The 25,500-nt window shown below is 61.7% G+C and overlaps 1 protein-coding gene and 1 long non-coding RNA gene across 2 annotated transcripts; one reads left to right on the top strand and one right to left on the bottom strand.

Moving 5' to 3' along the window:
- Nucleotides 1-9,959: 9,959 nt before the first annotated feature.
- Nucleotides 9,960-21,913, top strand: GPC1 (glypican 1). The gene is made up of 9 exons (XM_049773221.1): nt 9,960-10,146; nt 18,615-18,773; nt 19,269-19,660; nt 19,919-20,084; nt 20,262-20,392; nt 20,479-20,592; nt 20,678-20,811; nt 20,919-21,094; nt 21,650-21,913. Exons 1-9 carry the CDS (start codon nt 9,984-9,986, stop codon nt 21,880-21,882), a joined length of 1,668 nt encoding a protein of 555 aa, XP_049629178.1. The 5' UTR covers nt 9,960-9,983; the 3' UTR covers nt 21,883-21,913.
- A 949-nt stretch (nt 21,914-22,862) lies between these two features.
- LOC126009019 (uncharacterized) lies at nt 22,863-25,422 on the bottom strand. Its single transcript, XR_007495878.1, has 2 exons — nt 25,018-25,422; nt 22,863-23,163 (listed from the first exon to the last, which is right to left on the bottom strand). It is a non-coding gene; the product is annotated as an uncharacterized LOC126009019 (long non-coding RNA).
- Nucleotides 25,423-25,500: the final 78 nt, after the last annotated feature.

Genomic DNA, 25,500 nt, shown 5'->3' with positions numbered 1-25,500 from the left:
GTCCCTGAGTCCTGCAGCCTGGCTGTGGGGACCGCTGAGTCATGTGTCCCCAGGGCGGGCTGGGACAGTCCTGAGTCATACCGCTGAGTCAGGCCCAGCTGGAAGGGACCCCAGGCGTTCACTAACTCACGCCCAGCCTGAGCATGTGGGGTTCACAAAGGCCACAAGGCACCAGGGCTGGCCAGAAGAGGTGGGGTAGGGGGACGGCTGCGGCAGAAGGGGGAGCCACCCTGGGGTATAACTGGGGCCCATGGCACCTGTCCTGGAGCCTCGCACTCAGGATAGCCAGCACAAGCTAGGACTACCTCAGTCTATCCCCAGGGTAAGCTGGTGGGACGCTGACTAGGGTTTGAGCCTCTGATGAGAGCCTGTAGGGTGGGGTGAATAGGTTGGGAGCAGCTGTTCCTGAGACCATAAAGACCCCATGGTCCACCAGAGGTTGCACCTAGGATAGTACCAGAATGGCAAGCGGCCAGTTGGGGACCCTCTCAGGGGTCCTCAAACTTTTTAAACAGGGGGCCAGTTCACTGTCCCTCAGACCATTGGAGGGTCTGACTATAGTAAAAACAAAACTTATGAAATAATTCTTATGCACACTGCATATATCTTATTTTGCAATGAAGAAACAAAACAGATACAAATACAATATGTGGCCCGAGGGCCATAGTTTGAGGACCACTGCCTAGATGTTCTGTCCGCTGAAGCAGAGCACGGGATCATGGAGAGTGCTGGCTGCTATTGAGGTCAGAACTCCCTGGTCAGGACTCTGGAAGGTCAGGGCTCACATCCACTGCGGCACCCACAAGGGTCGAAACAGCCACCAGTAGGTGACAAAGACAGCACCACAGCATAAGCCTACCCCAGAAGGAGACACAGCCTCCTAGGTCCAGATTTCTTACAAAATGGGTTTTTCCTCCTTGAGTTTTGTCTTTTCTATCCCTGCCCCCACATCCTGCCAGCAGAGGGAAGGAGGGCAGAGCTAAGATGTTTCTCCCACAGAAGCTGCCTCCTCAGACCCTCAGACACTCACTCCTCAGATCTTCAGACCCTCAAAAATTCACACCTCTTAGGACCGGAGTGATAGCAAAGCAGTTAGGGCATTTGCCTTGCACGTAGCTGATGTGGGTTCAATCCCCAGCATCCCATACAGTCCCCTGAGCCTTCCAGGAGCAATTTCTGAGTGCAGAGCCAGGAGAAAACCTTGACTGGTGACGGGTGTGCCCCCCCCCCCCAAAAAAAAGAAAGAAACTCATTCCTCGGATCCTCACCTATAGACTCTCCCTCCTCAGGCCCTGCATGGGTGGGCCCAGCGCCCAAAGATGTGTGGAGTCAGGTAGAGGGTGAGGCACACAGGGCATAGCAAAGATGGGTCCTGGGGGGGCATCAGGATTGCAGCAGGACCCAGAGAAAGAATTGGAACTTGGGGCCGGGAAGGTGGCGCTAGAGGTAAGGTGTCTGCCTTGCAAGCGCTAGTGTAGGACGGACCTCGGTTCAATCCCCCGGCGTCCCATATTGTCCCCCCAAGCCAGGGGCAATTTCTGAGTGAAGAGCCAGGAGTAACCCCTGAGCCTCAAACAGGTGTGGGCACCCCCCCAAAAAAAAAGAAAGAGTTGGAACCAAACAGGATCAGGGTCAGAGAGCAGGGTCTGAAAGGCTTGCCTGCCTCCAAGCTCTGGGTGCTCCCACCAATTCCCACTATGGAGCCTTCCAGCCCGTCCCCCAGTAAACTTGGGCTAGAGGTCTGGCAGTGCCAGGAACACAAAAGGGGACTCAGACACAGTGCCCCAAGGCCGCCCTGGGCTCCTCCCTGCATTCCCTGCAGCCCTCCTGAGGATGCTGGGACTGTGGTTCTGGCTGCTCCACTCCCTGAAATCCAGCTCCGGACTCCGGACCAGCCTCTAAAAATAGGGCATGACTGGCCTGGCCGCCAGGCTAGGCTGGGCTGGGCACCAGCAGACGGAGGCCCTAGGGCCAGGCTGCTCTCGGTGCCTGGACAGGGAGGCCCTGTTCAGCTCCCCTGTGCCCACCACCCACATTACTTTCTTCTTTTCCAGATGTTTATGAAGCTTTGAATCCCAAGAATGGGTCTGGGAGCACCTGCTGGGCTGTTTACATGTAGTGGGGAAAAGGGGAGAAGGGGAGGAAGATTAAGTAGAGAGAGGAAGAGGGGATAAAGGGGAAGAAAAGGGAGGGAGAAAGGGAGGAGGAGAAAAGAGAGAAGGGAGAAGAAGGAAGGATACAGGAGGTTGGGGAGGAGGAGGAAGAGCAGAAGGAGAAGGACCAGCATCTCCAAAAGGAACCAGGCTCCAGAAGGCTGAGCTGCGCCCAGTGAATTCTGGGGCTGCCCAAGATCAGGCCAGAGGCAGCCTGCCCAAACCAGTTACTTCTCAGTCACTTCTCCACATGCCCTAGGTCTCTCCTGAACTCGTGGCTGGTGCGAGGGTCCCGCCCCAGACACCCACCTGGGTGTCTGGACACGATATTGGAGCCCAGGAAGCACCTGCAGGCTTGGGGACAGCTTCTGAGCCACGTGTTCCCAACACGTGCCTGGCACCTGACTTGTCTCTGAGCCTTGAAGTTTTGGGCCCCGTGACTGAGAACAGAGACAGGCCCAGAAATAAGAGTACAGAGACTCCCCTTTCCAACCAGATAGGGGTGGTCACCCAACATAGCCAGATGGTGGTGACATACAGACTGGGTCAGGGGCTGCCCAGGAGAAAGAAGCCAGAGTCAGGCATGGGGCTGTGGGTGACCAGCCCACCTGGGCACTAGCTGGGAATATTTGGGCCAGGCCACACACCTGCATCCTTACCTGTCTCTGCTCAGGGGCTCCAGCACAGACCCCAGAATCTGCAGGAGGCACCAGCTGGTGTGTCTGTTCCAGCCCATTCTGCCTCAGTTTCTCCATGAGGCCTTGGTATCAGCCCGAGAAAGCCAGAGATCAAAGGCCCGAATGATGGGAGGGGCAGTCCTGGGTGTCACCGCAGCAGCCGGCAAGGCACGAAGGGACCTGCCCGGACATGCAGCAGAGGCAGCACCTGGAGCAGAGACGGCACCTGGGTGATGGGTGGGGAGACAGCCTGAGGCACCGCCAAGCCAGGCCACCCCAGTGGTGGGGAAAGCAGCTTTCCTGGGGGCTCCTGCCGCACCCCTGTATCCAGAACCAGGACAGAGCCAGGATTAAGTACTGAGCACCTAGAGTGCCCCCAAACAAGAAATGACAGAGGGAGCGAAGAGATAGCATGGAGGTAGGGCGTTTGCCTTCCATGCAGAAGGACAGTGGTTTGAATCCCGGCATCCCATATGGTCCCCTGAGCCTGCCAGGAGCTATTTCTGAGTGTAGAGCCAGCAGTAACCCCTGAGCACTACCAGGTGTGACCCAAAAACCAAAAAAAAGAAAAGAAAAAAGAAACAACAGAAACACCCAGACTCTGCACCCACAGGGTTCACCAGGTCTCATTGAGGCTGAGTTGGCTACATTACCAGCTACCAGAGAAGGCCCTACTCTGTCAGGCCTCTGCTTCCAGGAAGTCCACCATGCACGGCTCCTAAGACTCAGAGCTTCCTCAACCCCAGACACAGACATGTCTGGAAGGGATCTCCTTCACCTGCCACCAGAGAAGAGTTGAGAGGCAGGCAACACCAGTGCTGTCCTGTCTGTGGCTAGGCAGAGTCTCCCCTCTCTGTCTGCCCTGGTGGGTGGGACAGAGGCTGGCCCCAGGGTACTGTGCAGACTGACCACCACCCGGGTCAGAGGTTAGTGGTGGGACTGACAGGTAGGGCTAGAAGATAAGTCCTGGTGAGTCCCAGCTACAGTGGCTGACTCCAGTACTGGGGGGCAGGGCGGGCCTAATCTGAGCAGGCCAACCCCACCCCCACTCCTGTGGTTTGTGCTCATCAGTCTCTCCCCCACTGACATGACCTTCGGCTGTGTCTCTGATGGTCCCTGGCCCCTCTGGGGACTCCTCCCACACAAACTCCCACACAAGCTCCAAGCCCTGGGGAGTGGCTAAGCACAGGTAGTGGCTAAAGCAGGTAAATCCCCTTGCTGGTCCCTCTGATCCCACATGTGGAGTGACCTGTCCACCTCACTTCTCGCCGGGTCACCCAGCCAAGGAACCTGCACAGTGCCAGCCTGAGGGCCCTGGCGGGGAGCCCCAGGCCCAGCCCGGCAGCCGGCCTCCATGGCATCGATCCTGGCAGCTCCCCAGGGCCTATCAATCACCAGCTAGGGAGCTCCACTCAGGAGCCTGGGTAGCTCCCACAGTGACCCTTTCTCCAGGGCACCTGGCCTCACCCTTAGGGGGATCCACAACTGGAGCTGACACAGACACCCACAGCCTCCAGGGCTGACACCCAAAACCCCCAGGGCTCACACGGTCCAGCCCCCAAGCTAATAGCCCAGAACCCCCAAGACTGATGCCCAAGAAACCTTAGGGCTGACACCCAGAAACTCCAAGGCTGACACCAAAAGCCTTCAAGGATGACACCCCAGAACCCCAGGGCTGACACCCTACAACCCCGTCAGTCCAGCCATGGACTCAGGACCCCCCACATTGGGACAAGGTAGAGTTAGGGTGTGTGGGCCTCAGAGAGGGGTTCAGGCACCCCGGCTCCTCATCCACCCTGGCCATAGAACTCAGATTTCAAGCAGAATCAAAGGCTTTTTGGACTTTGGCAAGGAATCTTGTGACTTTCTCCTTCACATAGTTGGGCTTGGCACGCAGCTGGCTGTGTTGTGCCAGGGTTTCCTTCCTCCTCCCTTAACTGGCAAGAAGGGATGTGCCCCCCTTCCAAACAACTGGTGTTTCTGGGAACTGGGACATCAGCTACTCTAGTAAAGGCAGGACCACGGTTGTCAGACAGGCTCCCCAGCACTCAGCTCACCCACCAGAGGTGCTGTCTCCGTAGGAAGGGGCTACACTTGCATCCTGCTGTGGGCTAAGGGACTCACAGGTGCTCACTGTGGGAATCACCAGGCCATGCTGGGTGGGCAAAGCCACACACTGTGCCAGGCCAGCGCCATAAGCGCCCAGAGCCTCTGTGGGTTTTTGGTGGCCTCCCTTGGTGGAGGCTAGACAGGGGCTGTCTCTCCACCCCCTTTTGCCCTCTTTTGCAGGCAACCACAGCCCACAGGCCACCCTAGAGTTCCCCAGAACTGGCCACACCCTGCACCAGGCTGCAGCAGTTGAGCTGCCCATGATTCACCCATGTGGGTCGCAGCAGAGGCCGAACACATTTAGTCTCCGACTTCCCTCTCATGTTGAGCAGGCAGGTGTGGAACCCCCTAGGAGACACCCCAGAAAATGGGGTGAGCAGGCCACAAGGGCTCAGGATTGGGCTCCAGACAGGGAAGGGGAGAAGCGCCCAGGTTGGATGAACTCCAAGGATGTGTGAGGAGGCAGCTGTGACTGTAGCAGGATTGGGGACCCTGAATCATGCCACTGAAATGCACCTTTCATGGGAGGGTGAGACCAGAGACCTGCCCCCCTTCTCCCACATCTGTTTGTCTGCTGGGCTTTGCCATTAGGCAACGTTGCAGGACGAAAAGACTAGAGCAAAAGTTCTCCACTAGAACATGTTTTCTAGAAATATCAGCAGCCAGAGTCTTTCCCCAAGACAAACCCACCCCCTCCAGGAGCTGGGCTCTTGAGGTTGAAAGGGTCACAGCCAATGTTCTTCTGGAGGATAGTGTGGAAAAACCAGCTGAAAATTGGACCAAGCAAGAGGAAAAACTTAAAATAAAAATTTTGGGGTGTGGGGGCCACACCGGGTGGGACTCTGTGCTCAGGCATCAATTCTGTAGGGGCTCGGGGGATCCTATGTGGTGCTGAGGGGGTGGAACTAAGGCCAGTATAAACCTAGTACTACCTCTTTAAAATAAGAGGGTGATTTATTATTAGCAAATGTTTCAGGGAAAGGTGGTGCGGGAGAAAGTGCCAGGTGCCTGCAGGAAGCCCCAGGCTGAGGTTGCAGGATCCAAGGGACTCGGAGGAAGGGCCAGACAGAGTCAGGAAGCAACACTGGTTCGGGGTTCCAGGGTCGCTCACCACTAGCACCCTAAAGGCAATGATGCCACATGACCAGCAGTGACAGAGACGCAAGTGCTGCAGGCAAGGACACCCACAGCTTGGCCCATGGGTGCTGGGGCGATGCACTCCCTTCTCTGGGGAAAACTTAGCTGGTAACGGAGCCAGCCTGAGTTCGTGGGCGCACAAAATCGGGCACCACCCGCGCTGCAAACGCTCCATCTGGGGCACACAGCCTGCTTCCGGGTAGGGAAGAGTGCAGGCGGGGAGAGTGCAGTCTCTGAAAAGGCAGGTGAGGGGTTCACCTCTGCACTCACCCCACATTCACCTCCAGGGTCAGGCCACCCAGGGTGGAGCTTGGCTCTCTCTGAATAATGGGCCTTCCTTAGCAGCCTGGTTGATGGCCCCTCCATCTGTGGCCAGTCTTCCTCAGTTTCTCCTCCTTCCTGCACCCTGCCCGCTCCAATGCTGCACTCACCTGCTACGTTCAGTGAACACCCCACACACACTCTCTAGAGATCAACAAGACCTACCTGGAGGGTGCAGCCACCCCTACCTAGGAGAAGGGTGTGGCTTACAGTGCAGAGGCGGGGTTTCTGGGGTCCCTTTGAAGTACCTTATGGGCGTATAAGACAAGCCGACCCCCTAATTTTGCAGTTAAAACATGGGTTTAGGCCTATATTCGCTGTATCAGACAGAACGTTCCTGCACTGCAACTGTATGTACCACAGTGAGCCAATCACAGCAAGCAAAGGTTCAAAAGTTCTACTGTAATAGACTTCCTCTCTGACTCTGGCCAATCTGAGCAGGCTTTTGTCAGTGTAGATTCGGTCCAGAACATTGTCTAATTTGCATGCATAAAAAGCCTGCTTGGATTGGCTGAGTTAGAGAGGCGGTCCGAGCAGCCTTGCAGTGATTGGTGCAGAATCGAGTTGGAAAATTCGTTTTGTGGCAATATTCAGACAATTTTCGTGTAGCGGCATATTGAAACATTTTTCAGGATATACTTGTCGGCGTATAAGACGACCCCTGATTTTCGGCTGACGTTTTTTGTTTGTTTGTTTGTTTCAAAAGTCGTCTTATACGCCAGAAAATATGGTACCCCTTTTAGGCAGTCACCCAGATAGCTGTCACTGTAGGAGCATCTGGAAGGCATCAGGGCTGTGGAACTTTGGGGCCACCGGATTGTCCAGACTGCCCAGGAGGAAATGGACAGAGAGGAGCCTGAAGTGGATTGTTGGGTCCCCCAGGTCAATCTGTCCGACCATTGGTTTCCTTAGATGCCCAGAAGAGGAGCATGGCGCAGGAAAGTGTGGAGCTGAGAGAGAGGACCCGGGGATCCCTGTTCCCCTAGTACTGCTAGGTGCTTTGTCCCAGGCTGTCAGGGCACTCCTGGCTCTGCACCCCCAATGTCTCCCTTTCTCTGGGGACAGGGCAGTCAAGGAGCTGTACAGGCTAGCAGAGAGCACCCGAACAGACACTGGGAGCAACCCGAAAAGGCAGCCCCTCTTTCCTCTCTCTTCTCTCTCCTCTCCCTCCTCTCTCTCCTCCCTCTTCTCTCCCCCTCTCCCTCTCTCTTTCCCTCCAACTCTCTCTTTCCTCTCCCTCCTCTCTCCTCCCTCCTCACACAGCCCTAAAGAGCCCCCAGATGCCTGCCCCAGGGCCCTACTGCTGAGCCATCTGCCCGGGGCTCAGGAAGCAGCAGGGAGCCCCAGGATCAGGATCTCAGCCCGCTTCCTTCCTTTTGCACAACTGATCCAGGCTCCTGGGAGTGGGATCAGGCCAGAGTCCCATTTTAGACCCCAAGAGCCTTTCTGGGTTCGGTGTGGCACTTCTGAGGGGCCACCCTGGCCTGCTCATCCCCACGGACCCAGTTGGGCATGCCACGCCTGCAGTGGGAGCTGCTGCTTCTTCATGTCTCCAGGCAGCAACACACGGGGAGGGTCTCCTGCCAGATTCCATGTCCCCAACAGGTATGTGTCACCACAGACCCCGTGACAAGGATGCAGAGCAGAGGCTGCTGCAGGGTCACCTGAGAGGCCCTCCCTTCTACAGCTGCAGGTCATGGAGACTCTGGATGGCCACAGCGCAGAACAATCCAATGGGGGCAGCCTGTGCCCACCTGGAGTGCTGTCACCCCCCCTCCCCTGCAGCATAATGGCAGGGACAAGTGAAGGGACCTAGACCATGCACAGCCCACTCGGTGGGGGACCTAAGTGAGGTTCCCATGCTGCTGACCACCACGTGTGGGCCACGAGCTGCCTTTCTCTGGGGGTCCAGGGGCTGGGCGAGGAGTGAGCAGAAGTGGACACTCTGCTCCTTGCAGCCAGCAGGGTACCCGAAGACTGGGGCTCTGGGTCTGCACCCTTCCTCCCAAAAAGCACGGAGGGGAACAGCTCCTGAGGGGCTCCTGGAGCCCTCAGGGAGGGTGAAGGTGAGAGGATCAAAAGTGGGTAATTCACCCGAGGGTGTCCTGTCCTGGAGCCACACTCTCCCAGGCCCTGCTGTCCCCTCCTCCCCTCCCCAAATGATGGTGTGCCTGCACTTCACTGGGAGAACTGGAAAACTGGGGCTAGCATCCCACTTGTGGTGGCCAGGTGAGGGGCTGGGCCCCATGGTGAAGTTGCCTGCTGAGGTTAACCCCTCGGGTGTCCTCGGCGGGAGGTGATCGGCCACAGGGGCACAGGGGCATGGAGCCTGCCCAGAGACACTGGAATTGCACGATGACCAGAAGCAAGGATTTTACAGACACCAAAAGGGGTCCCCCAGTTTCTCCCAGACTGTGACCCTGATCAGAGGTCAGCTATGGGACCACAGAGAGGCACCCTGCAGTCTGGACAGGGCTCACCCGTAGGGCGGCCTGCTGAAGCAGGGGGGCTGAAGGATCCCACTGGAGTGGGGAGGCAGCAGGAGGGATCCCCGGACCCCTGAACCAGCAGCTCAAAGACAGAGACGCTAGGCAGGGCCAGGATTGGCGCTTGGGTGCAGGTGGGGCTTGACTCATTCCTTCCCACCCATCACCCTCTCCCCGCCCCCCGGGATCCCAGGGCCAAGCGCGGGGCGCTGCGTGTCCTCCGGGGCCTGGAGAGGCGCAGCTGATCGGGGAGACGCGGGCGCGCTCAGACCCGGTCCTAAGCCCCGCACTCCGCCCCAGGCGGGCTCCCCGGAGTCTCCGCACCGGTCCCGCTCAGCGCCACTGCCCCACGGGCCAGCCTCGCCGCAGGCCACCTGCCGACGCCCGCGCCGGCTCCGACCGCCCGACGCTTTGTTTCCCGGGCCACGTGCGGGCCGGCCTGGGGGCCCGGGGCAGGGCGGGGTCTCGGCGCCGGCTTCCCCGCGCGCAGGCAGGTGGGCCGCGGCGCAGTGGGCGGGCGGTGCGCGGGGCCGGGGTGCGCGGGGCCGGGGGCGGCCGGAGGGATGCCGGGGTCCGGGCGGGGTCGCCCCTGATTGGTGCGCGGGCTGCGTGGCGTCACGTCCGGCGGGGGAAGCCCTGCCTCGGCCCCGAGTCCCGCCCCACAGGTGGTGCCGCGGCCCCTGGCGCAGGGCGTGGGGGACCCGCCCTCGGGGACCCCGGACGCCGCCCGCGCGCCTCCGGACACCGCGCTCCCTGGCCCGCGATCGCGCGCGCCCGCCCGCCAGCCCGGCATCCCGAGCCCGCGTCCGCATCCCTGCGCGCGCCTCCCCGGCCTCCTTCCCCGGCACCGCGCCCCGCCCCTGCGCCCCTCCCCCAGCGCCCCTCCGCCCCTCTCCCGCGGCCGGCGGCGGGGGAGGCGCCGCGCCGAGCCGGGCTGTGCGCTCGCTGCCCGCTCCGGGCGTCCCCTCCGAGCGGCGGCCCCGCGCCCCGCGCCCACCGCCCCTGTGTCTCCGCCTTCGCCCGCCGGACCCCAGCCGCGCCGGGACCTTGGTGCGGGCCTTCGGCGCCGGGGCTGCGCGAGAGGCCGGGCCGGGGGCGCCATGGAGCTCCGCGCCCCGGCCTGGTGTCTGCTGTGCGCCGCCGCGCTGGCCGCCTGCGCCCGCGGGGACCCGGCCAGCAAGAGCCGGAGCTGCGGCGAAGTCCGCCAGATCTACGGCGCCAAGGGCTTCAGCCTGAGCGACGTGCCCCAGACGGAGCTCTCGGGTGAGTGCGGGAGCGCGGCGTCCCGCTCTACGGCCCCCGCATCCGTGGCCACGGGCTGGGAGCGTGGGCCGATGGCCGCGGGGCAGGGCTCGCTCCGGGCAGGGCCGGCCTCCTCCGGAGGCAGCCGGGAGGACCCCGAGTTCTGCACGAACTTGTGCCGCGCGCGCAGCCTGGCTGGGGGCGCCGGGCGGTAGCCGCTGCAGGTGGTCGCGTGCGGGTCTTTGTCGGCCGCGGCCCGCCCGGCCCTGCAGCTGCCGCGGCCGCCCCTCCCCCCGCGGGGAGCGCGGGGACCGAGTGGGGGTGGGGCCTTCCCGGGGCTTCCGCGCCCCCCGCCGCACCCCCGAATCCCACTGCCCTCGTGTGCGGAGCCGGCCACGTGGGCTGGCGGGGCACGGGGCAGGGTCTGGACGGGCGCGGGCCAGATTCCAGCGGGTAGGTGAGGGGCCCCGCAGTGCTGACCGGGGGCCCGAATGACCGGCACGCACCCGCCTCCCGGAGAAGGCCTTGGGGACCCCTCCGGCAGGCCCCGGCCCCGTTCTGCTGACTGCCGAGGGGGTTGCGGGGAAGCTTTGCACTGCCGGGTTCTCCTTCTCCATTGCGCGTTGGGGGGTCCAGGTAGCTCCAGGCCACCCCCCTGTTCCCTGGACGTGGGACCCTTCCCCCGAACTTGTCCGCGTGCTAAGACCCGTGGCCCGGTTCGTGGGGACCAGTGTCCGGCTTGGGCAGCACCAGGGCAGGACAGAGCAGGCTGAAGGCCGCCGCTGTCCCCGTGGAGCCCCGGGTTGGCCGCCCCGCAGAGCCACGTCCGTGGTGCCTCTAGATCCCGGGCCGCTGCCGCCTCGCCTCATCCCAGCACCTCCCTCCCCGGGGCCGGAGGTGTCTCGGGGACACTGTCCTTCGGGCCCCATGGCCGCGCGCCCGCCCCAGCCAGGGCCTTCCGAGGCCGCGCGCCCGGCGGTGCCAGCAGCAACCGGGGCAGAGGCGCGGTGACCTGCCGGTTAGGGGCTATCACACTCCTGGGCCAGCCGCTGGGTCGTGCCCGCCGCACCGTGCGCCCTCTGGTGGTCCGGTGGCCGTGCGGGCCCCTGGGGACCATGGGTCATTGTGGAGCTGGGGGTCCCTGTGGGCCCCTGTACGACCATCCCTAATTGTGTGCACAGCCCTGATGGGCGGAAGGGCGTGCAGGTCTTCGCGTGTGGTGGACTGCATGGACTGCATTGAGTGGATGGTGGGGCTGGTGCTGTGGGAGAGAAGACATGGGCAGGAGGGTCCGGAGCTGTGTGGGCTGGCCCCAGATCCCAGCGTGTGGGCCTGTGTGCGTGACCAAAGGGTGACAAGACGGGGAGGGTGTCCGATTACATGTGCCTGCGCGACGGACGCCAAGGTCCCACCGTGCTGTCCCGGGTTATGGGTGGGGCTGTCCACTCGGAGTGGCTGGGGCAGGGGTCGGAATCTGGGTCTTCTGGTCAGAAGCGCCCCAGCATCTGGTGAATCCCGAGCCCAGCAGTATTTCCCTGTCCACTCCGGGGTCCCAGATCTAGAGTCCAGCCGTTTCTCTTACTCTCAACCGGGTCCTGGATCCATCTCTATTTCCTGCCCTTGCTGGGGTCCCCTGGACACTTGCGATTATTTTTTTTTTTTGAGTTTTGGGGTTTTTTATTTTGGTTTTGGAAGGACAACACCCAGCACCACTCAGGGCTTCTTCCTGGCTCTGCACTCAAAAATTATTCCTGCCAGTGTTCAGGGAACGATATGGGATGCTGGGTCAGCTGTCCTCTTCGTTTGACTATCATTCTAGCCTCCTCGGAAGTTCTGTTGCGGCCATGGGATTGGCCCATCTTCGAGGGGAAAGATCCCTTCAGGGCCTCTGCCTGGACCAGAGCTGTCCCCAACAGGTATCAGAAGGCCTGTGACTATGATGGCCTCATGTATGGCCACCTATTCCATCCCCATCACCCATCCACCGCCAGCCCCAGGACCCTTGTTTCTTTAGTGTTTTTTTTTTTTTTTTTTTTTTTTTTTTGGTTTTTGGGCCACACCCGGTAACGCTCAGGGGTTACTCCTGGCTATGCGCTCAGAAGTCGCTCCTGGCTTGGGGGACCATATGGGACGCCGGGGGATCGAACCGCGGTCCGTCTCCTAGGCTAGCGCAGGTAAGGCAGGCACCTTACCTCCAGCGCCACCGCCCGGCCCCCAGTGTTTTTTTTTTTTTAACTTATTTATTTTGAATCGCTGTGCAACACAGTTACAAAGTTGTTCGTGGTTGACTTTCAGTCATACAATGTCCAACACCCTTCCCCAGGGCACATTTTCCACCACCAATGTCCCCAGTTTCCCTCCCACTGTTCTTTCTCTCTCTCTCTCTCTCTCTCTCTCTCTCTCTCTCTCTCTCTCTCTCTCTCTCTCTCTCTCTCTCTCTCTCTCTCTCTCTCTCTTCCCTCTCCCTCTCTCTTCCCTCTCCCTCTCTCTTCCCTCTCCCTCTCTCTTCCCTCTCCCTCTCTCTTCCCTCTCCCTCCTCTCTCTCCTCTCCCTCCTCTCTCTCCTCTCTCCTCCCTCTCCCTCTCTCCTCTTTCCCCCTCTCTTTCCTCTCTTCTCTCTCCTCTCCCTCCTCTCTCCTCCCTCCTCTCTCCCCCTCTTCCTCTTTCTCTCCCCCTCTCTTTCTCTCTCTCCTCTCCCTCTCTCCTCTCCCTCTCTCCTCTTTCTCGTCCCTCTTTCCTCTTCTCTCTCCTCTCCCTCCTCTCTCTCCTCCCTCCTCTCTCCCCCTCTCCCTCTCTCTTTCTCTCCAACTCTCTCTTTCCTCTCTTTCTCTCCTTCCTCTCCCTCCTCTCTCTTCCCTCCTCTCCGTCTCCTCCCTCCTCTCCGTCTCCCCTCTCTTTCTCTCCCCCTCTCTTTCCTCTCTTCTCTCTTCTCTCTCCTCTCCCTCCTCTCTCCTCCCTCCTCTCTCCCTCTCTCCCTCTCTTTCTCTCCAACTCTCTTTCCTCTCTCTTTCTCTCCCTCTCTCTCTCCAACTCTCTTTCCTCTCTCTTTCTCTCTCTCCCCCCCCCCTCCCTCTCTCTATCTTACTTTCTTCCCCTTTACACACTGGTTTGCAATATGGTCACTGAAGGGGTGTCATGCAGTACATTGTGTTTCATCACCAACGTGAGGACCAGATCTGCGAGGGTGCCCTCAGGCTGCCCAGGGGAACCAGCCGGGCAGCGCATGATGCAACGGGCCATAGCCGCCCACAGCTCTCGCTGGCCACACCTCTGCGCCTGCTTCCCCCCGGGGCTTCTCTGGCTGGGCTTACAGACCCACAGAGAGCATCACTGTTGGGGCATCAGGGACCGTATCCTCGGGCTGCCTCACAGAGGGGTAAACTGAGGTGTAGGGAAGTCATGGATCTGGGCCCCAGAGCTGGCGGAGCCATGTGCAGAGGCCAGCAGCGGTGGAGGATGTAGGGGCCTTGGGACAAGACTGGCATAGCCCAAGTGGGGACAGGAGACCCAGAACAAGGTCAGCCCCACCGGAGGGACCGCTGGCCCATCCGAGGCAGTCCCAGCCATAGGCCTCCCCCCAGCCCCACTTCTGCCTGCCCAGTCTGGCAGCTCTTCTCCCTGGCTGTGCTCAGACGGGCCTGGGCACCACAGGTCTGGGGCACAGCAATGCCCATGGTGCCAGGTGGGGCAGGCAGCAGGTGAGGAGTAGCCAGCTATCTGAGCAGGAATCCTGAGTGCTTCCTGCAGGGCCTCCTTCAGACCTCACTGCCTGGGGCGCAGTCCCTTGGGGTTGACTCCCCTGTGGAGGTAGGGGGCTCTGCTTACTCTCATTCTCCCGGGGCCCCGTCTGCTGTGCCAGCAGGTACCATTTCTCTCAGCCAGAAGGTCACCATGACCCTGGATTGGGGGCTCCATGGTGGTGCACAGCTCAGGACCTCGGTGCCAAATTAGCCCCCATGAGCCCAGTATGAAGGCGCTCGGGGGCCTCAGTGCTGCTCATTTGTGCTAAATGCTCCCTGGGATCCCCAGCTTGGCCAGGTGACAGGGTGGCCTCAAGGGGCCCTTGTCCCTCCAACTCCCGGGCTACTCGCCCTGACCTCTACCCCCCAGGGCCCAGCCGCGCCTGAATCTCCACAAGACAGCACGTGGCTGGGCCCTGTAGGGAGGAAGGGGCCGTCTTAGGCCTGTGAGGACTCTGGGGACCCCCAAGTGCCTGGTCCCCACTTGCTGCCTCAGGTGTGTCTGCCTCCTGACCCTGCATGGCCAGGTCCAGAGTGAGGACCAGAGTGGAGAAATAGGGGGACTAGGTGTACCCATAGAGCGGGAATAAGGCCAACCCAGGGCTCTTGAGGCCTGATGATGGCACAGTCAGTCGCATAGCTTCCCTGCCTGAGTCCGTCAGTCCATCCACCCCCTTCCCAGGTCCAACCTGCAGACTCTCCCTGAGGTGCCCAGCTGGTAGCTGTGAATTCAGCAGTCTGAGGTCAGTAGTGCAGACTCAGATAGGCACCTGGGCTCTGTCCATGTTACTGGGCAGGGGACTGCATCATGCTTGGCCCATGATGTCCAGGCTGTCCCTTTGTCCCCACTGCCTGACTTGGGGCCCTCTGGGCCTCTGGTGAGGTGCAGTGCAGGCGTATCCACCGTCTGGGCCCAGGAACCACCCACTGCTGTGACCGCCTGGCAGGCCCTGGGGAGGGTGATGCCAGACACCGCCTCACTTGGCTCAGGTCCCCGCGGTCTGCAGTTGGCACCAAGTGGGACGTGTGGACGGTTCAGGACTAGAGGGACAGACAGCCTGGCCCTGCTGGGAGTTGCAGGGACCAGAGTCCCCTTAGTGACACAGGCCCTCTCCTCCCTGCCCACTTGCACCCCTCCATACCTACCCCTCACCATGGCCCTTCACCTGGCCCCTATGCCTGGTGCTGATGGGATGGGAGCCTGTGCTCATCCGTTCTGAGATCACCACCCTCACCAGCACCGTGGTGGTTACAGAGTGCTGAGAGCTTTGAGGTCCCCAGAAGCAGAGCTGGAGACACCCCAAAGGGGGGGGGGTCCCTCAGCACCCAGGGGCTGGCGTGTATAGCCTTGTCCTGCAACTCCTGTACCAGGAGGCTAGTTCCTCCCATCCAGGGGCTATCAGTGGGTACCCCACTGCCTGCAGCCCAGTGTTCCTCATAAGACTCCCAGCCCCATGTGTCCCTACCTCACCCTGCAGTCTGTGTCCCCCATGGAAACCCCATTCTATGTCACTGTGGAGTCTGGAGGCAGAAGCGGCTCCCAATCTCGAAGTTGATCTCTGTGGCAGGGAGCTGTGAGTCCCTGAAGTGCACCTGGGTGGGAGGCTTTTTCCTTGCCGTGCTGGGGCCTGCTCCGTACGCCTGTCGGCAAAGACCTGGATACTTGTGAGCAAAGGGCCAGTACATGTATGTGAGCACAGCTGGGCACTATGCTCAGGAGAACTGTACAGGAGAGTCCCACAAATATGAGGGACTTCTGCAGCCGTGAGACTGGTGGCCCTGCACTTTAACCCTGGGGTCTCGCCCGACTCACAGCTGCTGCTGGGCCGGAACGGGGCCTGTTGCCCATGAGGATGCCCCCAGACTCCATCCCGGGCCCTTCCCTGCGCCCACATGTCTAGGCCCACACCCCGCCTCGCCGCACCCGTCCGCTTGGGGCCACCTCGGCCTCGGGGCTCACTTCCAGCCGATTGGCGGCAGTGGGAGCCACGGTCGCGGGCACCAGCGGCCCGCGGCGAGCACAGCAGGCCCAGCTTCCTCTCCCACTGCCTCTTCACGGGACGTACTCAGCGTGCAGAGCGGCGGGGCGGGGTGCAGCCCCACACACCTGGCGAAGTGGCGCTTTAGCCGGGCTGGTACTGAGCGGAGTCGGGGGCCCGGGGCGTGCCTGCGCCTGCCCAGCGCCACCTGCGTCGGCCCGGAATTCCCCGTGATGGGCTTTGGGCGCGGGTGGGAGGGGGGTAACCTGGTGGCCTCCGTGTGCAGCAGCCATCGGAGAAAGGGGACCCCCCCCTGGGATCTAGCAACCACTCTCGCGGGGTCAGCGAGGCGCCCCCATAACCACCCGGTCCTCGGGCACCGGGAGCGCCAGACGGTGCTGCAGGGAGGGCGAGAACTTGGCGGCCTGAGCAGGCAGCGGGCAAGGAGAGAGCGGCCCTGAGCTGGGGGGCGTGGCTGGGTTGCGTGGGGCGAGGCTTTGGGCGTGGTCGGCGGTGGGGCGGGGCGGAGCTTCAAGGAGGGGCGTGTCGGAGACGGAATGAAGAGCCGGCTCGGGACTGGGAACGCGTGCGGCGTGGGGAAGAGGGGCGGGGCTTGGTCCGGGGGCGGGGCCGGGGTGGTGCGCCCCGCGCGGGAGCCGCCGCCTCTGCCCAGCGCGCCAGTGCGGCTGCGGTGCCCGGGGCGCGGTGCTGCCCTCACGTCCTGCTGCTTCGCCGCTTCTCGGCCCCACCTGCCCGGCGGACCGCAGAACCGCGAGCACGAGCACCGCCACCGGAGCCGCTGCCGCCGCTGCCGGGACTTCGCCCTGGGAACAGCCGCCGCCGCCAAGGGCGTCCCCGGTCCGGCCCGGCTGGAAGCCGCGGAGCCGGATCACAACGACCTTCCCGCGTCCCGCACCGCCGCACGCAGCCCATCCATCCATCCATCCTCCTCCATCCTTCTCCATCCTCATCTGCCCCTCGGTCCCTTGGCCGCCCGTAGCCGTCCGGCTTCATCCCGCCTTCCCCGCCGCCTGCCGGGCTTCTCTGCCCGCAGCCCCTGTCGTCCCCGCGTCGCCCGGGCCCGACCCTGCCCGCTCCCCTCCACTCCCCTCCCCTCCCCGCCTTGCGCATCGCGCCCGCCGCGCCCACTGCGGCAAGCCCCTTCCCTGCACACCGCGGGGCGCCGGGCCCCTCTTCTGCCGCAGCCCCCGCCCCGCCGGCGCCCCAGCGGCTGCAGTCCCCCAATCCCCGCGGGACCCTCATTGCGCGGGACGGGACGGGACGGGACGGGGGGCGGAGGACAGGGAGGGAAGGGCAGGGGCTGCCGCAGGGGCTGCCGCTGGTCTTTGTTCCGCCTGGCTCAGACGTGTGTGTGTGTGTGTGTGTGTGTGTGTGTGTGTGTGTGTGTGTGTGTGTGTGTGTGTGTGTGTGTGTGTGTATGTGAGGAGGGGGGTGTCCCGGGGCAGGGGTGAGCTTTGGGTCTGGGCTTTCCGATAGATGGGTGGGGTGCGGGGAGATCTGCTTCTGCAGATCCGAGCGCAGTCTCTGGGGGCGCCCTTGAGATCCGGGGCCCGGTCGGGACCCTGAGGTGGTAGGTGGTTGGGTGCCGGCGATGCTCTCCGCGGGTCCCACCCAGCATATCCCCTTAGGCCTGCTTAGCAGGCTGCAATCTCTTGGGAGTACCGGAAACTTGTGGAAACGTGGGCCTCTGTGTGGCAGGGCCCCGGGCTACCCAGAATGGGTATATGGGGTGTATGGGAGTATGTGGAAGGCTGGGGCTGCAGGTAGAGGAGAGGCTGTGCCAAATGGCAGAGGGTCCTGGGAAGGTAGGGGTGGAAGCAGGAGTTCCCGCACTTCCAATACCTGCATGCACCTATAGAAAGCACAGGGAGAGGACTCCTGGCACAGTGCTCACAGAGTAGCCTCGAGGACTGTGGGCAGATTGTGGAGCCGGGGGTTGGGCTAAGAAGGGGTGAGACTGGAGATGTGGCCCTCTGGGTGGGCAGAAGCCCCCGTCTCCGGCAAAAGCAGTGGTGACAGGGCTGGCAAGCTGGAGTTGGGGTGCCTACAGACCGTCCAACCCTCCGGCCTCCCCGGCGCCCCGGCTCTGGCTCCGTGTCTTCACTCCCGTGAGTCGTGGAGGGAGGGAGGGCCGGGGGCTGGCTGGGGCTGCCGGAACAGCACAGGTTGCCGGGCTGGGGTCATAGTGGCTGGAACCACTGCTTAGAACCAGCCTGTGTCAGGAATGCATGGGAGACCAATCATGGGGACCCACCTGCAGAGACTAGGTGCAGAGACAGCCCCCACTTCCTAAAGGTTCGTCTCCTGAAAGGGTCAGGTTGGGCAGCTCTTGGGCCTCAGAAGGGAAAAGCAGGAAAGGGGGACTGAAACCCCTTACGGGGCAGGAGGTGCTCGGCTGGGGGTGGCTGGGTAGTACTGAAGGCGATTCGAGGCACATGCTAGAATGAGTGAGCCACCCCAGACTGCACCCTAGAGAGGACGGACACATGCTTCCCATGGGCAGCTGAGGGTCTGGGGTTGGGTCACCTGCCCTATCTCCCACCCAGCCTGAAGGCCCCCCCCCACCAGCCTGGCAGCCTACACATCACTCTTGGGTTGGCAGGAGTCAAGTGGGGACCACACCGTAGCTACTCCATTTAGGGCTCCCTTCCACCTCCCTGCACCCCAGCACCTACAGGCCTGCCCCACCCGGTCTCTGCATTGCTCTGTGCCTTGCCCGCCGTCCCACTCACCTGCCTCCTCCCCCACAGGGGAACACCTGCGGATCTGCCCCCAGGGCTCCACCTGCTGCAGTGCTGCCATGGAGGAGAAACTGGCCAACCGCAGCCGTGCTGAGCTGGAGGAAGCGCTCCTGGACAGCGGCCGCGCCCTGCAGGCCGTGCTGGCCACGCAGCTACGGGCCTTCGACGGTGCGTACGTTAGCACGCCAGGCTGTCCACCCGTCTGTGTCCGCTGTGGAGCCCAGTTCTGTGCCGCCCTGGGCTCTGGCAGGGGATAGGGGGTGCCCTGAGATGGGGATCCTCGCCCCACCACCAAGCAGGAGACGCTTAGAGCCCTTAAATCATGGTCCTGAGGGTGCCTGAGATCCAGGTCCTCTTGCTATCCCCCAAGAGGTCTGGAGATGTCCCTGGAAACAGACGGGCTCCCTGTGACCCAGGGTTCAGAGCCAGGTACCCCCATCCTGGAGCCCCGGCGGGAAGGACAATGGACACAGTGCCCTTCCTGCAGCAGCCCCCAGACAGCTCATGCTCAGTCCGGCCCTCTCTAGTTGCTCCTCCCAATCCTGTATCCAGAGCTCGTTCCCCACGAACCCCCGCGCCTGACCTGGAGTTCAGCCTAGGGTGCATGATTCTGGGCCCTCAGTGGCCCCGAGCCTTAAACTCTCGCCCCCACCCCGTCCCCAGACCACTTCCAGCGCCTGCTGAACCAGTCGGAGCGCACGTTGCTGGCCGCCTTCCCCGGTTCCTTCGGGGAGCTGGACGCGCAGAGCGCCCGCGCCTTCCGGGACCTGTATGCCGAGCTGCGCCGCTACTGCCGCGGGGCCGGCTTGCACCTAGAAGAGACACTGGCCGAGTTCTGGGCGCGGCTGCTGGAGCGGCTTCTGCGCCTGCTGCACCCGCGCCTGCTGCTGCCTGACGACTACCTGGACTGCCTGGGCAAGCAGGCAGAGCCGCTGCGGCCCTTTGGAGACGCCCCGAGGCAGCTGCGCCTGCGTGCCACTCGTACGCTTGTGGCTGCCCGCGCCTTCCTGCAGGGCCTGGGCGTGGCCGGGGACGTAGTCCGGAAGGTGGTCCAGGTATGGCTCCCCCAGCAGCCAGGGTCCCCTTCAGGGAAGGGCTAGGCACGGCAGGACCCTCCCACCTCCCAGGGCTGGTCACCCCCAACCTTACCCCTGAGCTGGACCCAGGCCCGCGTGTTGCCTAACAGACACAGAGATCCCACCATGGGTCCCCCCCCCCCCCGAAGGATGGCCAGAGCAAAGCACCCCCCACTCCCACCACCACCGGGCCCAGGGGTCAGAGTGCAGCATAGGCTCAGTGCATCTCCTCCCCAGGTGCCTCTGGGCCCCGAGTGCTCCAGGGCCGTCATGAGACTGATGTACTGTGCACCCTGCCTGGGGGTCACTGGTGCTCGGCCCTGCCCCGACTACTGTCGAAACGTGCTCAAGGGCTGCCTGGCCAACCAGGCCGACCTGGACGCTGAATGGAGGAACCTCCTGGGTGAGCCCCACAGCCCCGTCTGTAGAGGGAACCTGGGACCCCCCCCTGGTCCTGGTCCTGGTCCTCCTGTGTCCCCACTTGCACCCAGCTGTCCAGGTGGGGCTAAGTGTGACTGCATCCCCTGCCATTACATGCACATGCTGGGAGCTAACCTGGTCTCCCCCCCACCCACCCCAGACTCCATGGCGCTGGTCACCGACAAGTTCTGGGGCCCGTCAGGCGCAGAGAGCGTCATGGGCAGTGTACACATTTGGCTGGCAGAGGCTGTCAATGCGCTGCGGGACAGTCAGGACACAATGATGGCCAAGGTGCGGCAGGAAGGAGATCCCTCATGGGGAGTGGCGGGGAAGGGGGACTCCAGTGTAGCCCTGTAGGACCCTTTAGTCTCCCCTAGGTCATCCAGGGCTGCGGAAATCCCAGAGTGAACCCTGAAGGTGCCGAGGAGTCTCGGCACCGAAACAAGCTGGTGCTTCCAGAGATGCCACCCACAGGGGCCCTGGACAAGCTGGTGAGTAGCACCTTCCCTGGGCATGCAGGTCTGCAGGCTGGGCGGGCTGGGCAGGGCTCTCTGTGGACTGATGACTGCCCCACAGGTACCCGAGGCCAAGGCCCAGCTCCGCGCCGCACAGGACTTCTGGATCAGCCTTCCAGGGATGTTGTGCACTGAGAAGCTGGCCATGAGCATTGCCAGTGATGAGCACTGTTGGAATGGCATGGCCAGGGGCCGGTAGGTGCCACATGGCTCAAGGCATGCAACAGGACATCCTGTGCTCAGACAGGCAGAGGGGGAGGCCCGGCAGCGGCTGTTTAGGTGATTGGGCCTCTCCCCACTAGGTACCTCCCAGAGGTGATGGGTGATGGCCTGGCCAACCAGATCAACAACCCTGAGGTGGAGGTGGATATCACCAAGCCAGACATGAGCATTCGCCAGCAGATCATGCAGTTGAAGATCATGACCAACCGCCTGCGTAGTGCCTACAATGGTGACGATGTGGACTTCCAGGATGCCAGTGAGGGCGGGGCTTACGGGCTAGGGGTGGGACCATCAAGCCCTGGGCAGGGCTAGAAGGCCATCAGCTAGAAGGGCACAGCCAGGGCAAGGCTTACAAGCTAGGGGTGGAACCATCAGGTCCAGGGCGGGGCTTACAGGCTGTGGGAGGGGCCATTAGGGCCAGTATGGGGCTTACATTCTATCAATAGGAGCAGGACTTAAAGGACCAGGGCTTGCAGTCTTGGGGAGGGGCCATCAGAGCTGGGCGAAGCTTAGTCTAGAGGTGTGGCTGTCTATGGGGCCGGGATGTTGGGCCTGGTGGAACCAGCCAGACCATCCCCAGGAGCAAGGGCAGGTTCAGGACCTGTCTCCCCCAGCCTGGGTCTTCACAGTGGTCTTCTGAGGGTGCTGTTAGTACCTGGCACCTGGCCTGGACTCCCAAGCCCTGTCCCCGCTAAGGCTGTCATCCTCTGTCCTATTTGGGATCTATTTAGGAGTGGCTTAGGACAGGATGGGGACCCCCAAACTGGGGTTGCCAGTCTACAGGGACCCACTGGAGATTCCTCACCCCCAGGTGACGATGGGAGCGGCTCGGGCAGTGGAGAGGGCTGCCCGGATGCCATTTGTGGCCACCGGGGAGGCAGGAAAAGCCCTAGCTCCAGGACATCCCTGACCCATGCCCTGCCCGGTCTGTCGGAGCAGGAAGGCCAGAAGACCTCGGGCGTGGGGTGCCCGCAGCCCCACGTGCCCATGCTGCTCCTGCTGCTCACTCTGATCCTGTCAGCGGCCAGGCCCTGTTGGTGGTAACTGCCTGCAGCTCTGGCAACCAAGGCCACGGGACTGAGACGACCCATCTCTGCTCGGACAATGGCCCGGAGAGGCTGGGGGCGTGAGGAACAGTTAAAGGCCCTGTGGAGTGTGGTGGGACTCTGTCCTGGCTTTCCATTTTGTATCAGGTCTCCAGGCCAGCCAGAGTGCCCCTCAGCCATGTCTTTCAGGGAGTTTGGGGGTGATGGGGCTGCAGGGAGCCCCAAGGAGTATCCCTGTCGGGCTCAAGCCTGTGCCTTCCTCTCCTGCCACCTGCTGACAACCAGCGTGGGTGTCTCAGCTGGGCTCCCCTAGCACCCCGAAATCCCTAGGGAGTGTTGAGATACTCAACATGCATCTGTGTCTGCTGGGCCTTTTGAGATCTTGCATGAACCCTCAGACTCAGTCAGACAGGCTTCCTCCTGGGGGAAGACCAGCCACCTCCATGTGTCCCACTGGCATCGCCAGCTCTGCTCTGGGCTCCCCCTCCCCCCCTCCAGAGAAGGAGGTGACTCAGGTTGGCCCTAGAGGTGCCTGGCTGCCTAACAAGGATGCGCCCAGTGTGCTTGCTCAGAGCTTTCTGGAACATGTGACGCCCCATCCCCAGAGGCTCCTCCAGGGCTCAGATATGGTGGGGGTCCCCTCTCAGGCTGTGAGTCCTGTGGCACCTCTTCTTTGGTCAGGGCCAGGGGTGCCGATCCACCTGACCTGTGCCCAAGGCCATTGGCTGGCTTCGCTTTTCCTCTGGGGCCAGGAGAGTAGCTGAGGGCAGTGTGTGGCTCCACTGCTGACCACTGCCCTTGTGCAAATAAAAGTCTGGACACCCGCCAGTGTCAATGTGGTCTGCATGGTGTGGACTAGGGGCTGGCTTGGAGGTCCTCCGCAGGAGCCTGGCCAGGAACTGTGTCTGTCCCTCTTCCCCCCTGCCCCAGGTGCCCACCAGGGGCTGAGTAGCCTTGACCCTCAGGCTGAAGTTGCCAAAAGGCCACTTTATTCTGATGTTCCATCCACTCCTCTGCTAGCACTCACCGGCCTCATCACCCAGTCCTGGAGGCTGTGAGGTGCAGCCCTGAGGGAAACAGGAGCCTGTGGTGACTGTCATCTCTCTGTCCTGGCAGCCTCTCCGTGCACGCATGTGAGACATATATTTTCCAGCCTGGATCTTTTGGGGTACCCAAGCTCAATCCTGGCTGTAGTCCGTGTAGTGCCCCTGCAGCCAATTGTTTTCATGCAGAGCCGGTGTCCTGTTCGTAGGCATTGAGGATCTGTAGTCTTTCACCCCTGCTGGGGAGAGAACCCACCAGGGCAGGCGCTGGTGTTTGGAGCCTTCTGCAGCAGGCACGGCCCATGCACACACACACACACACATGAGCACACACACTTACAATTCACCTCTCCATGTATGAACACATTGGTGTCCATGGGCTCCCAGCCACATGCTCATGTGTGCAGTTACTTGAGTGTGGACATTATCTGCAGCCCACAATGGCTCATCTGCTCCACAGACAGACACACACACACACACACACACAATCGTAGGTCCCCCTGCCTCATTTCCAGAGAACAGGGTTTGGGGGCTCAAGGGCTTGGCTTGAGGATGAAAGAAGCACCCTGGAAATTCTTCCCAGGGTGCAGCCCACTGGCCTGACCGAGCCTGGGCCCTAGTCCAAGTTCACTGTCCAACTGTTCAGTTTCCCCACCTAGGATATATTGAAGGTCTTGAAGGGACCCACCCTGCCCCCACCCGAGAATTTAGAATCCACAGTCACAAACCCTTTATGCCATCACAGGCCCAGCCCTATGCATCCTTCTAACCTCCACTCCCCAGTCCAAGCCCCAGTGCCCCCTCACTGCCCCATGCTGCATCCCAGACCCTGCCTCCACCTCTTCACCTGCCCTCATCACCAGCCCCCCCCCCCCATGGCTCCTCCACCAGTCCCCTCCCCTCACTTGCTCCAGCAGCACCTGCTGGTCAGCAGGTCCTCAGATCTCTGCCGCGCGTGGTCCTTTCCCTGCCCGGCACCCCACAGTTTAGGTGGATATCTGACACGGTCCTTCTGGGCTTCCCCTCACCACACCCAGTCACAGCCCTGTTCCACGCAGCACCCCCAAGCTGGCCAAGCTCAGCCACGAAGAGAGACAACAGAGAAGACGGCTCAGCGAGGGACGCTCAGACCCAGCCGCTAGCCCCGGAAGGACATTGCAGTAACAAGAACTTGGAAAGCCAGGAACAGCTCGGTTCCCCTCATTGTCCTTTCCAGGTGCCCTGGGCATCCCAGTCACAGCCGCTAGCTTACTGGTGAGCCTGAACACTGCCTGGTCAGCCTGCAAGCCCCGAAGTCGCTCCCCGCCCCCATCCCGGGCAACGGGATCCCAGCCCAGTGCTGGAGCAGGAGCCGTCCATGATCAGGAAGCCCTGGGCCTCCGAGGACCATTCCTGCTTCCCTCAGGCATCTCTAAGAAGAACCATCTCCCTTCCACCGAATCCTTCGCAGTGACCTCCACTTTGGGGAATCTGTTCATGCTAACAACTGCCCCGCCTCCAGCAAGGCTCTGGCACAGACTTGGCACTACAGCATATGCCTAGAAAAACACAGGCACTGGCCTCGCCCCCAACAGGCCCCGCCATGCGTAGGCTCCACCCACCACAAGGCCACACCCACAGCAGAATGCCTACTGCCCCTTCCCCGCCCCCATGATTTCCCCTTCAGGGCATGAGAGTTGACAGGTGCGAAGGGACTAGAAGAGCAGTCAGGACACTAAGCTGGACAGTGAGGGAGGGTGCGGGAAGCAGCTGCCACCGAGGGGCACAGAGCTCCTAGGAATGGTTTGATTTAAGGTGAGGGGGTTGGTAATGCTGAGATCAGGAGACAATAGCCCCCAGAGTCAAACAGGAAATGAGCACTGAAGCGCCCACCAACCCTCACAGTACACAGATGTAGAAGTATCCGGAATAAAGTGGAGAGGTGGGCACAGAGGAGGAGGGGGGCCTTCAAGAACCTTCCACTCCATGAGCAGGAGGGTGGGGAGCCAGGAGGTAAAGCACTTGCCTTGCACATAATGAAAACCCAGCACCCCATGGTCCGGAGGGACGAAACAAAACAAACCCAAAATTTAGAGTCATGGGATACCAACCTTGAAAGTGTGTCCGGTGTGACAGCTCAAAGGGAAAGCCTCCTCGGGAGTTTTTGTTTCCTGCAGCTGCACTGGTAGGCGCCCTTGTCCGGTATGTATGGGTCCTGCCTGTGTGAGAATTCTGCCTCAGTGTCGCTGCAAACTTCGAGCATACTGCCAGCATTCTGCATATGCGTGTCCTGTGTGTGTGCCCTGCCTGTATGAGCGTGCCTGGTGTGTCCTGCCAGCATTCTACATGTGTGAGTCCTGCCCGTCTGCATCCTGCCTGCACATCCCATCTGCATTTGTGCTTCCCACACACAGGCTGGATGACCACTCACGTTAACAGAGGTGAAGGGGCATTGGGAGCTAATGCTGCACGTGGCTGCTAGCAAATTAAAGCCCAAATGTTCCAAGTGAGTCTGGGAAGGTTCCTACATCGTGACTCTGATTTCCACCATGGCCCTGTTTACAACCTTTGCAGAGGGTGTGTGGAGTTGGCTG

The sequence above is a fragment of the Suncus etruscus genome, chromosome 5, assembly GCF_024139225.1.
Source record: "Suncus etruscus isolate mSunEtr1 chromosome 5, mSunEtr1.pri.cur, whole genome shotgun sequence".
Classification (NCBI taxonomy): domain Eukaryota; kingdom Metazoa; phylum Chordata; class Mammalia; order Eulipotyphla; family Soricidae; genus Suncus; species Suncus etruscus.
This window is presented reverse-complemented; position numbering and strand designations above follow the sequence as displayed.

What these genes read in the sequence shown, in the direction of transcription:
- GPC1 (XM_049773221.1), top strand. Translation starts at nt 9,984, where the DNA reads ATGGAGCTCCGCGCCCCGGCCTGGTGTCTGCTGTGCGCCGCCGCGCTG. An exon ending in TGAATGGAGGAACCTCCTGG is followed by an intron (nt 20,085 to 20,261) that starts GTGAGCCCCACA and finishes CACCCACCCCAG; the next exon opens with ACTCCATGGCGCTGGTCACC. An exon ending in CAGGGGCCCTGGACAAGCTG is followed by an intron (nt 20,593 to 20,677) that starts GTGAGTAGCACC and finishes ACTGCCCCACAG; the next exon opens with GTACCCGAGGCCAAGGCCCA.